Below are 13,700 nucleotides of genomic sequence, written 5' to 3' on the forward strand. Positions count from 1 at the left end.
TCACATAGGTCTTGTATTGAAGGAGAGCCCCAGTTCCTCAAAAGAGACAGTAATTTTTCCAGATACTGCATTCTAGAAAAAAATTCTCACATGGGCCTTTATATAGGGGATATTGAGTCACATAATGAACAATGCTCTTGATAATTTTACACCAGAGGCAGAAGCAGCTTTTGTTCTTCACAAACCCTCGATAAAGCCAAATGCATAATACTAGAGTAAAATTCATGAAAATGTTTCTTGTGGTGCAAATATAAAACTTATGATGCCATAATGGAGAAGGCTGAAACAATGAAGAGTGCATGCACAGACCACATTGAACTCATTTCATTAAGTAAAACAGGTTTTTTGAGGGGAGCAAGGAAGACAGTGGTTCTATTTCTCTTTTACTGTTTGAAAAAGCAGTGCGTATACATATGGATACGATAAAGAATTCAAACGGGGCTAGGTGGGGTGGTGTGCACCCCTAAGTCCCAGCTACTCAGGAGGCTGATGTGGGAGGATCGCTTGAGCCCAGGAGTTCAAGGCTGTAGTGAGCTAAGATCACGCTACACTCCAGCCTGGGCAACAGACCCTGCCTCTAAAAAAAGAAAAGAAAAAAAAGAATTAAAATACTCAGGTAAAATGCTGGTTCCTTATCTTCTTACCACTGTTAGCTGTGTCTCCCACTCCCCTCTTCACAGGTAACCAGTTACCTGTTTCTTTTGTATCCCTTCAGAGGCAGTCATTGCTAACAGAGCAAACATGACACACAAACCTTTTTATTCCAAATGGCATCTTTGGCACCTTGTTTTTACTTTTCATGATGTATCATGGGTGTCTTTCCACATCATTACATAGAGTTGTATCTTGATCTTGGTAACGGGTGCCTAATATTTCAGTGAATGTTTCATAATTTAACCAGTTTCCTATTGAGGGACATTTAAGTCCAGCCTTGTTTGTCCACAAATAATACTATAATACATATTCTTGTATTCTTATCTATACAAGCACATATGCAGGTATAGTCATAAGATAGATTATTAGAAGTAGAATCACTGGATCCAAAGTACATTCTTTATTATTATTATTATTATTTTTTTGTAGAGATGGGGTCTACTATGTTGCCTAAGTTGGTCTCAAACTTCTGGCCTCAAGCAATCCTCCAGCCACTGTAGCCAGGCCAAAGGTATGTTTTAAATTTTGTTAAGTGTTTCAAGTTGCTCTCTAGAGACTCCCAACAGCAATGCTTTCATTCAATAAATATTTGTGTGCCTACCATGTGCCAGGCACTGGTCTAAGTATTTGCCAAGAATTGATAAACAAAAATGATCTCTGCCTCCAAGAACCATATATGGTATACACACATGCGGGTGTGTGTGGGTGTGTGTGCCGCGTGGAGGGAGAAGAGAAAGTTGGCATAATAATGAGTTAATTATATGGGATGCTAGGTGATAAGTGCTATGGAAAAGAGAGTTTGGTTAAAAAAAAAAAAAAGATAAGAAGCTGGGGGAGGGGCTGAGTCACAATTTTCACTGAGGAGGTGACACATGAGCAGACTTGAAGCAGGTAAGGGGCTCGACATAATGGCATCTGGGGCAAAGAGTGTCTCAGCAGAGGAAACAGGCAGTGTTTTCTTGGGTCTCTGGTGGGAATGTGCCTGAGGCCAGGAACCAGGAGCCAGGGAAGCTGAAATGGAGTGGAGTGAGGGAGATAATGCCAGAGAAATAAGTAGGGGGAGCAATAGACATTCTGGCTTTTACAATAAATACTTGGTGAGCCCCTGGAGGATTTGAGATGAGGTTTGACATGACTGAATTACATTTTAAAAGGATCACTTGTGGCTGTGTGGGAGTGAGGGTTGAGGCAAGGAAGTGGTTAGAGTCTGTATATATTTTGAAGGTAGAATCAATGAGATTTATTTACAGATTGGTTAGGTGTGTATGGAGAGAGAGCAAGAGAGTGAGTGAGGGATAAGAGATACAAAGAATGACTCCAAAATTGCTATTAGCTGAGATGAATGAAGTAGGTTTGCAAGATCAGAATTGCAGCTTTGCACAGGTACACTCTGAGCTGTCTAATATCCAAATGAAGACACTGAGAAGGCAGTTTGGTATGTGAGTCTGGGGTCTCCAGACATACAACAAATGGTTTCTAAGCCATGAAACACTGCAAGAGTGTAGACAGAGTAGACAGAGAGGTGGACCAAGGACTGGGTACTGGGACACAACAAATTAATAACTACAAGACTAAACTTAAGAAACCCCTGGTGGAACTGATAAGAGGTATGGAGGGGAAAGAGTGAGGGAGGGAAGGTGACAGAGAGAGATCCAAATACTAACACATGGAATGAAGGGGTCATCACTTCAGATCCTGCATTCATTAAAAAGGGTTACAAACAACTTTACTAAAAACTATCTATCTATCTATCTATCTATCTATCTATCTATCTATCTATCTATCTATCTATCTATCTATCTCCACAATACCTACAGAACTCCTACAAATTAGTAAGAGAGACACCTCAATGTAAAATCAGACAAATGATTTGAAAGAGACTTCACAACAGAGAATACCCAAATGGATGCACTTGGACACTGGAAAACAATACAAGTAAGAACCTTTTGAGAGCCAATTTACCATTGGATTCCAATAACGCAACTGTTAGACCTTCAATATTGCCCTCAGGTTTCTGAGGCTCTGCTCATTTTTTGAATTTTTTGTCTCTCTGTTCTCCAGATTGAATAAATGGTATTGCTGTCTTCCACTTGTTGACTCTTCTGCCATCTTCAGTCAGCTGTTGAATCCATCAAATTTAAATACCTTTACATATCTTTTCAGTTCTAAAATTCCTATTTGGTTCTTATTTTTTCTACTCTCCTGAGGACTTCTTTCCTTTCATAAGAGTGCTATTCCACGCTATAATAGCTGCCTTAAAACTGGTAAGTCCAACATCTGGATCATATTGGTGTTGACATGTCTTTTTTCTTGAGAATGTATCACATTTTCCTGGTTCTTTGTACGCCAGGTAATTTTAGATTAAATGCTGCCCATTCTGAATATTATAATTTAGACTCTAGGTCTTGTCAAAATATTCTGGAGAATGTTGATTTTTGTTTAACAATAAACCCATATAGGTTCATACTGAAAGTTTTCTGCCATCTTCTGTGGCTGTGGTTCCCAGTTGTTTTCAAAGGGTGATATTATATTGGATCAATCTTAACATGTACTGCTCAGTAATCTGTGTCTTGGCCAGTGGTTTAAATTGTACGTTAGTTCCTAAAGCCTCTGCTGTGCTACTTTGGGTCTGTCCTAAGTATGTAAGCTTAGAGCTTGTACTAATTAACACATACAAAAAAGGGATTCCTTCTGCTTTGTTCTCTCTGGTTTTCCCCATCAGGCCCTAAGACAGCCCATTCCTCTGTCCTCTGACCAGAAACAAGGGTTTTGCTTGGAATTTTAGTTCCATCACTATTACTATGCAGTTCCCACTCCTCAGGCCACCCTCAGAACAGACAGTAAATAGAGAAAAATCCAGATGACCTCCACAGTCTTCAAGACTGCAAAGGCTCTTTTCCCATTTCCTTTGCCCAGAGAGAGTGCTTCCATCCATTTTAACTGTTGACACCACTTGCTAGCACAGCTTACCTGAGGGCTCACCCACGGCAAGCCATGAGAGAAAACATAAAAACCTGGGGATTTCCCCTGACGTTCTCTAGCTTCCAGGAACTCCTTTTGCTGATCTTTTGGGTTTTTCCTCAAAGTTTAATCTGCCAGAGGTGCCTCTGTGACAGCTCTTCTGGGTGCCCTCCCTTGGCTCAGGGTCAAGAAAGAAGAGGGGAGAAATGAGAAGTTCACCCCTGTATGGGTCTTTTCTGCAGGTTTGACTCTGTCTTCTATCCTACTGCTACCCCCCACCCCTACCCCCAGTGTTCTCAGTTGTCTTCTACATTTTGTACAGAATTTTTAGTCAGTGGGAGAGGCTTCAGTGGACTTATGTCATTTTGACTATACTGAAATCCAAAACTGCATTACTTTAAGAGCTCCAAACTGGAAACACCACAACTGTCCTTGACATGAGAATGGACAAACTGTGATATATTTATACAATGGCATATAACAGCAGCAATGAAAATGAACAAATTACAATGACATCAGCGACATGGGTGAATCTCACATTATTTTTGTTTAGTGGCTAAGAGAAAATCATTTTTAGCTTTCAAAGAAAAAATTAGCCTTCAAAGAAGAAAAAATACAAATTGTATGGTTTTACTTATATAAAGTTCAAAAGTAGGCAAAACTAAATTACAGTCATGTGTCGCTTGACACAGATACATTCTGAGAAATGCATTGGTAGGTCTGAGTTCACCCTTGTGGGAACATCAGAGTGTACTTACACAAACCTAGATGACTGCCCATTACACACCCAGGCAATATGATATAGCCCTAGGCTACAAACCTGTACAACATTTAACTGCACTAAATATTGTAGGCGACAGTAGCACAGTGGTAAGTATTTGCATATCTAAACATAAAAAAAGTACAGTGAAAATACCGTATAAAAGATAAAAGATGAGATACCTGTAAAGGGCACTTAACATGACAGAGCTTGCAGAACTGCAAGTTGCTTGGGGTGGGTCGGTGAGTGAATGTGAAGGTCTAGAACATTACTATACTTATAAAACACTGTACTTAGGCTACACTCAATTTATAAATTTTTTTCTTTAATAATTAACCTTAGGTTACTGCAAGGTTTTTATCTCATCACTTATTCACTTTTTGACTCTTTCATAATACTTAGCTTAAAATACATTGTATGGTTGTTCAAAATTATTCTCTTTATATCTCATTCTATAAACATTTTTCCTTAAAAAATTTTTTTGTTGAAAACTAAGACATGAACACACACATTAGCTTAGGCCTGCACAGGGTCAAAATCATCAATATTACTGTCTTCCACCTCCACATTTGTCCCACTGGAAGGTCTTCAGGGGTAACAAAATGCATGGAGCAGTCATCTCCTATCATAACAATGTTTTCTAGAATATCTCATGAAAGATCTGCCTGAGGCTGTTCACTTAAAAATAAGGAGTACATTCTAAAATAACAATAAAGTATGGTAAATATGTAAACCAGTATCAAAGTTCTTTATTATCAAGTATTATGCGCTATACTTCTATGACTAGCAGCACAGCAGGCTTGTTTATACCAGCATCAGCACAAACATGTGAGTAATGAATGCATTGGGCTATGCCACTAGGTGATAGAAATATTTCAGTTCCATTATAATTTTACTGGAGTATTGACCTACAGGCAGACCATGTTGACTTGAGATGTTGTATAATGCATTGATGCTTTTCAATGTTAGAAGTCAGAATAGCTGTTAACTTTTTTTTTTGAGATGGAGTCTCGCTCTGTCTCCCAGGCTGGAGTGCAGTGGCCGGATCTCAGCTCACTGCAAGCTCCGCCTCCCGGGTTCACGCCATTCTCCTGCCTCAGCCTCCCGAGTAGCTGGGACTACAGGCGCCCGCCACCTCGCCCGGCTATTTTTTTGTATTTTTTTTAGTAGAGACGGGGTTTCACCATGTTAGCCAGGATGGTCTCGATCTCCTGACCTTGTGATCCGCCCGTCTCGGCCTCCCAAAGTGCTGGGATTACAGACTTGAGCCACCGCGCCCGGCCCAACTTTTTTCTGAGAGATGGGGGTCTCACTATGTTGCCCAGGATGGTCTTGAACTCCTGGGCTCATGTGATCCTCCCACCTCAGCTTCCCAAAGTGCTGGAATTACAGGTGTGAGTGACCCCACCCAGTCAGTAACTGTTATCTTTGTAGAGGAGGAAGGAAGTAGTGATTGTCAAATGACACTAGGAGAGTTTTTGGGGTGCTGTGAACATTCTATTTCTTGTCTACATGGTGATCACACATGTAGTAATTTAATTCCTTGAGCTGACCATTTGAGTTGCACGAACTCTTCTGTACATACTTTATGTATCAATTTTAAAAACGTTTGAAAAATTACCTCTTCCGTCTGTTTGCAAATGACAGAACCCTACTTAAACTGGTCAATGTACTAAGGGGCATCTTTAAAGAGCATACCAAGATGCCTAGTGGAATCCACGGACAGGAATAATACAGAACCTCATGAACAATTGAGCCAGAAGCTCAAATACTACCAGAAACTTCTCTTCTTACTACAAATGTTTCCTCCAGGTCAGTGACCACTGACATGGTATAATCATTTTATGTAATATGCACTGAGACATTTGTGATGTGCACCTACTGTATTGCTTGCTTAAGACCTTGCCTACTTTCTGGGGACAGTACCACCCTCAGGGATAATGGTCTTTCCCCATTCCATCCATAAGATTTTCACAGTAGGAAACCATAGCTAGTGTTCTACCTTAACCCCAATCCTCTAGCCACAGTCAATTAGTCCAGTAATGTGCACCTGACCTGCCCTGGGAACCCTATCCCTAGAATTTTGGGACTTGGAAACTCTCGGGAGTACAGTGCAGAAATCTGTTTTAATAGCCCTTCAGGTGACCAAGTTTAAGAACTCTACTAGAGACTAGTTTAACTCTTCATTTGGTTGCGCCTGTTATTTCTTTAAAGGTATTTTAAAACTGGCATTGTACTCAATCAATACTGTCAATTCGTGGTAGATGGGAGGCAGGGGCGGTGGTGGGGAGCATTCAAGTATCAATAAAGGATATGATATGAAGGATTAAAATAATACAGTTTGGAAAAGGTTTAGAATATTTACATACTCTTTCCAGAACTAAATGGCTTTTTGTAGCAGCAGAATCCATCTAAATCATGGTAGTTATGAATTCAGACTTAAGAAAAAGTTAACTGTCAAGCATAAATGATTACAATTTTAGAAGGAAAAAGAAACAAATACATTATCTTCAAATTTAAGTGGCTGACTACCTATTAAGTACTTTTTCTTCTTTATAACTTACTATATATTTCTCAAATTTCAGTATGTAGAGGCTGGGCATGGTGGCTCATGTCTATAATCCCAGCACTTTGGGAGGCTGAGGTGGGAGAATCACGTGAGCCCAGCAGTTCGAGACCATCCTGGGCAAAATAGTAAGACCTGATCTCTTAAAAAAAGAAAAAAAAAAAGTTTTTCTCTTTAGGAAACTAAAAGTCAATAGTCTGTGGTAGTACCACAGCAGGTAAAAATACAACAGCAGGTACAACAGTGGGTGGATCAATTGAAGTCAGGAGTTTGAGACCAGCCTGACAAACATGGTGAAACTCGGTTTCTACTAAAAATACAAAAATTAGCTGGGCATGGTGGTATGCACCTGTAGTCCCAGCAACCTGGGAGGCTAAGACAGGTGAATTGCTTGAACCCGGGAGGCAGAGGTTGCAGTGAGCCGAGATCATGTCACTGCACTCCACCAGCCTGAGCAACAGAGCAAGACTCTTTAAAAAAAAAAAAAAAAAAGTATAAATTGTAAAAAACCAATTAATGTTATAAACAACACAAACAATACATATGATACTATTATTAAGAAATATCTAAAATCAGGAATTAAGATATATGCCAAGCTTTCAATAGCAGTTAATGTATACTTCTGTGCAAAAGCAAACACGTCAACATTTTTACATAAGAAACATTTATTTAAAAGAAACATTTTCTCATTTAAAAAAAAAAAAAAGACCTACCCTTCCACTTAACATGTTACAACCATGTGAAGGACAGTGCTTCAATATTTCCGGATGATGGGATTGCAGGCAACTATCATTTTTCTCCTTTATACTTTTTAATATTTTTAGTTTATGTTCTACAGCAATGAGTTTCTATTACTTTTGAAATCAGAAGAAAAAGATTTTTTTCTTACTCTTAAAGAGAAAACATTAAGATGACTTAATGTAGATAATTTGTTTGAAACTGGCATTCAGTTAACACAGTTTTTAACCAATTTGTATTACAGCAAATAAGGCCGATGAGTATAATTGGTTTCATTTTCAGACGGGTAAGCAGAGGGCCAATTTAGCCACCCAAGACTTATATTTAGGATCATTCAAAATACATTAGTGGTTGAACCTCCATATGGGTTCTTCTGTTGCACTGAGTATGTAACAGATTTAAATTTCTCATGTATTGATTTATAATACAAGTATAGTGACATTTAATTTTAAATGGCTCTTCAAGTCTTTAGACTGACTTGAGAGAAAAAAACAGAAAGGTGTCTTTTTTCCCCCTCTCATCAGTATTAATCTAATTGTAACATGTAATATTATTTTAATGGTAATTATTCTAATTGTAACATGTAATTGCAAAGCAAATATCTCCTAAAAGAATATGGAGAATTCATTAAACAGTGTACAGTTCTTGATTTTTCCATTCATACAAGAAAAAATATACGTGATCACCTAAATATTTGCATTTGGCATGAAAATACATTAATCGTCCCTCTTGGAAACTCGCAATAGCTTTTTGCTTGTTTTTTCTAACTAGATATCATATATAGTTATGATGTAGGCAAATGCTAGCTTTTTCTAACTAGATATCAATTCACAGCAGGTGAAAAAGTTCCAAGAACAAATCAATTTAGAGTAAACTATAAATTTCCTCCAAGTAAAATCCATAAATGAAGTAACTCTGACAGAGAAAATGTAAGACATAAATCCAACCCCATGAAGACTAAGCCTGAAAGGGCAATATGATTTGGGTTTCTGTGTTTAAAGAAAAACTCAACGGAACAATTTATTAAAACCAAGTGTAGGCAAATGAGAGAAAAAAAGGAATCTTACCATATCCAGAGATTAATTAAACAATTAAAAAATATATAAATTTAATAATAAACATTATGGTCAGGCTGTTTATTAAGGAGGCAACCACATATACAAGTTCGGCTATAGAAATGTTTGCAAATCAAACGTCATGTGATCTAAAAGGACCATGCGTAACGTCAAAAATGGACACCTGTACATTCAATAAAAAGTTAATTTAAACATACATAGTCTAGATCATTCTAGAGTTATACAAACATCTGGGGCCACGTATGTATCTAATTTTCTTTCAAAAAAACTTTTTTTCTTATAAAAGTGATGTATTGAGATAATTTTAAAAAGTATCTGACAATGATGAATGGTCCCCAGTTTTACAAAATGTGATTTCCAGGATACGAAACTGAAAAAAAGTCAACTCTTCAGAGAGTGTTTTATATTATACAAACAAGTTTTGTAGAAAAATGATCCAGCAAATGCTTGAGTTAAGAATATTTATATTTTTTTCCAATTCTTTACACTTTTCTTAACACACTTACAAAAAATAACATTCAAACACTGAGAAAATTAAATAACTTTGGAAGCAGAGCTCATTGTTTTCTGCTTACACGTAAGTGACAATTCTGGGTTGTTGGCACAAAATAATCAACATTCATAAAACCCTTACTACTATATATCAAACATAAGTTAAAATCATAGGCACTAGTTTATCAAATCCACATTTCTTCTGTAAGACTAACCACAGTAAATCCTTAGATTTTCCCAAACAGAAAAATTGCGATATACAAAGGCTTTCTAGTAAAAAGGCAATTTTTCTCTTTAGGAAACTAAAAGTCAACAGTCTGTGGTAGTACAAAAGCACGTAAAATAATACTTTACCAAACTCAGATCCAAAATACGTTTTAACAAGTGATGAAATATTTTAATAAAAAAAAATAGACATTTTTTTCTGATGCAGCCATTTCAAAACAAAGTTAAATAACCTGAATACTCTTTTGAAACTGATTATCTAACTTAAAAAATGTAATGTGTTTCATAATAGGTAAAATTCCTTTCAATTATTAGATTGCAGCATATATATTTTTTGAAATGTTGTACTGAAAACTGAGACTTGTTTTGCTTTTGTACGTGGTTTTTAAAAGAGACAGTAGCTAGTTCTTTTTTTTTTTTTTACTTACTTAGACATGAGATACCCCCCTCCCAAAAGAAGATGCTTTATCTTCCTTTGAAAAGCAACATTTTTTAGTTCATTATCATGTAGAATTCTGCGCCATCCTTTCCTGACCCACCCCATCACCCTCAAATTCAAGGATAAAGTTTCTTCTTTGCGTTATACACCAAATACATATTACTGGCAGTTTCAATCTCCAGCTGCTTGTGCTAAATGAATGACTTTCCACTGGTCAAGTTGACAGACTACCATGGTGTCAGTCATGACAGAATGGAGGTCCTGGTTTTAAGTTTTTATCATTCTTTCAACCTACCAACCTTAATGCCATCATGAATATCAAGCCTTCCATTTTCTCTCTTCCAATTTCTTTTGCCAACTTACGGAATGTCTTTGATGAACAGGAAATGAACTTACGTTCAAATCTCTAAAAGTTTTTAGATGACCTAAGTGACAATATCTTAGAGCTGTTCAAATTAAGGATTTAAAAACAGACCTCATAATAAAAAATGAGAGGCCTGCTACAGAAGGAAGTTTTACTCTGGTAATAGTCTGATAAAATTGAAATAGGTGATTTCAAGGATTTATTAAGAGCCATTAGAGACCAAGTATTTATCAGGTTAGAGTCATATGTAGTAGGTTTGTTACCAAAAATGCAAAAATTAATATAAGGCAGAATCTAAGTCAAAAGGGAAAGAATTTTCAATAGATGTTTTATACGGTTACTCAGTTTAAAGTGGATCAACTTAAGTAGGATTTAGCAGGCTATATTTTCCTACCACATAATAGATCATTATGCCATGTAATAGCAACAATACAACTGTCATCACTAGAGATTTTGTAGGTTAAGTGCATAGATTTTTTTCCCCCTCTCTCTCACTGTATGGTTTTGTTCCAGGTTGTAAGCACTGAGGTGGTGTTGTATCAAGAATAAAGACACACACTACTTGTTCTTTCCTATCATGAAAACCTGCTAACAGAAACAAGATCTCTTAGTTCTGTAAAGATAACAGCATGCGAAGAAGTTGGCTTCAACAGCAAAGGCCATCTTTCCTGAGCCAGGAACTATAAAGTTTAGAAAGATTGTACAACTGATATTAAGCCCTTTTGGCAATCAAAACAAACACACAGAAGTTCGATGTGTCAATGCAACATGATGGATGCGTGCTGTAACACTATCTGGTGGTGGTGATACGTGAGCTACATCCAAAACTTAAGATTAAATGACAATTTTTCTAATGAATCTGCAAAAATAATTTCTGAAATTCTCCCAAATTTAGGAATGTTTTAAATCTCTAGCCCAGGTTTCTTTCCTCCCACCCCCTAATCTCAATCTGTAGTTTCCTGGTGTACTAGTGAAACATTTTAGATAATTAGTCAGAATATTAGTTCTCATTAACACAAATATTTATTGATACTATTTATACAGTAAATTAGGTTGAATGTGAAGTTTTGGATAGCTTGAATTCACCATTTTCTTGTGCACAAATGGGCATTTTTCTCATTTACAAATGGGCATTTCTCTTTGGCATCCATTAAGTATTTGCCCAGATATTGGCCTCTGTCAAATATGTTAAAAAAATCAACCTAGTTTCTATTAAACAAAACTAAAAGTGATTCTATGGAGAGTGATTGTATGATTACCAAACACATCTGATGTTAAATGTCATTAAAGTGCTGTTTGATGATCTCTGTCAGTTTGTGCTAATTAAGACAGAGAGGGCTGGGATTTTATAAATCCCAAGAGTCTTATCTGAACAGTCTGCATATAAAAGTTGTTTTTTAGCCTGGTGAAGGGTATCCATGAAGCCGTGGACTTCTGCATTCTTGTCTTTGCTGGTCAATAACAGCCATCTTTCCAACTGTCATCTTTCATGCTACCATAGGTTTTAGGAGCTGGCAAGGATCTGAAATAAAGCAATTTTGTAATTAAAATTTGATAAATGTCTTTATGAAATATTACCATACTATCTCACACATATATTAATTACTCTTTAGGTGGCATCATGATCCCATGAAGGCTGTACCAAGGCAAAAGCTCTAAACAGGTACTAGTACAACCTCCCAACACTCTGCATTTTCACAACTTCCAAGTTTTACTGGACAACAGATGACTTCCCATTTTGTTAACACAGCTACTAGATCAAAGAAGGGAAAAGATGGTCTCACCTTTTCTCAAGCACATAGACAACCAACCTTATCATTTACTTATTATTTTGAGAGGCAGAATGATGAATGTGATATTAGAAGCTCAGAGTCAGCATCACTAGAAAGGCAGCATGGAATAGTGATTAAAAGAGCTCCGAAGTCAGACATACTTGGAACTCATAGTTTTATTAGCTATGTGGCCTTAGGCAAATTACTTAATTTCATTAAATAGGTTAGACTCTCTGAGGGTAAAACTTAGACCCTACATTTATATAAATCTCATAGATAATTCTGAATTGTAGAATAAGGGTTTGAAAACCATGCTTATAGATTATACTCAGACTTAGTAGCTATAAGTTTTATCTTAAATATCACTCTATATTCTAATATACCTTTATCATCTTCATTGAATATAATTCTATTCAAAATGAATGAATATCACAATCAAATTGAGTGGTTCTAACAAATTTTTTCTAGGGGTCCTCTGAGATGCTTAATCATGTTAGGCAACTGGACACATTTAATCTGAACCAAAATGGTAAAAGTCCCAAATGAGGATTTCTTTAAAACAATGTAGTAATGTTTTATTCAAATTGTATTAAAACTCTGGTGGGAATCCACCATGACTTTCTGTTTACTATCAAACATAGAGATGAAGCTAATTAATTCCAGTCTATCCACTTTCAGGTACTCAAGAATGCTGAAACAGAACATTTGCCACTTACCTGCGAACAGGCTGTGCAAGTTTGCTGCGAGGCACTGGTATGCCCCCAGCAGAAGGGGCACTGGGTCTGGGCAAGCCACTTCTCATTGCAGTTGTCCCTGCGGGTCTGGTTAGAGTAGCGCTGTTGATATTGCTGGGAGGATTTGCTGAGACTGTGTTCTGAACCACAGGAGGCCCAGGTGAGGAGGTGGTTTGTGTGAGCTGTGTTATTTCTTGGCTACCAGGAGAACCAGAGCCATGGTTACTAAATGCTTTCACTGGTTGCCGAAGAGCCAAAGGAGATGGTGCTGCAGGGGAACGGAATTTGCCTGGAGAAGGTACTGTGGAATAGCAAAGAAAAGTCAATTTTTGAGTGGAAATCTATATCTATATATATATATATATGAAACCATTGCTTTAACTTACAACTGATGATTAGTCACTAGTAGTCAGGAAACTTCATAGCAATGCAAAAAATAAAAGCTATTCCTGGGCTACTAAAAGAAAAAAATGTAACTGTGAATTCTAAATAACCAAGTACTTAAAGAGGATTACAACTGTCTTTGACAACAGTATTTTAAATAGGTCAGCTTGGAACGCATAACACCAGAAGAGAAAAGGCACTGCAGGATTCTGTCTCACTGTAGCAACTAATCTAGGCCACATGTGAATGACCATTCTAGAGGTGAAAAACAGACTGACTATCCAATTGTTGTCTAGAATTTGAAACATATTTCCCCCGAAAAGAAACATTCATGTAAACATGTATCAAGTATCTGGAGGCTCTATGTCCAAATCCCACATTATTGACACTGTAATTAAAAATTTAGAAACTAAAAATCATTTTTAAAAAGTGCTACCATTGCTGTGCTTCACAAAGCACAACGTGATGAAAAAACAAACAAAAAGGCAGCCGGTGACATGCACCCATAATCCCAGCTACTCAAAGCTGAGGCAGG

At 37.1% G+C, this 13,700-nt stretch overlaps 1 protein-coding gene across 1 annotated transcript in view; it reads right to left on the reverse strand.

Annotated features, from left to right (window-relative positions):
- Positions 1–8,758: 8,758 nt before the first annotated feature.
- The window catches only part of SLAIN2 (SLAIN motif family, member 2), a 124,118-nt gene continuing 119,176 nt past the window's right edge, over positions 8,759–13,700 (reverse strand). The window contains exons 10-11 of the mRNA XM_011973064.1: positions 12,764–13,082; positions 8,759–11,797 (exon numbers count right to left, since the gene is read on the reverse strand). Coding sequence (XP_011828454.1) covers positions 11,731–11,797; positions 12,764–13,082 — 386 coding nt within the window. The 3' untranslated portion in view covers positions 8,759–11,730. The remainder of the gene's footprint in view (positions 11,798–12,763; positions 13,083–13,700) is intronic.

The sequence above is a fragment of the Mandrillus leucophaeus genome, unplaced genomic scaffold (genome assembly GCF_000951045.1).
Source record: "Mandrillus leucophaeus isolate KB7577 unplaced genomic scaffold, Mleu.le_1.0 Scaffold1337, whole genome shotgun sequence".
Classification (NCBI taxonomy): domain Eukaryota; kingdom Metazoa; phylum Chordata; class Mammalia; order Primates; family Cercopithecidae; genus Mandrillus; species Mandrillus leucophaeus.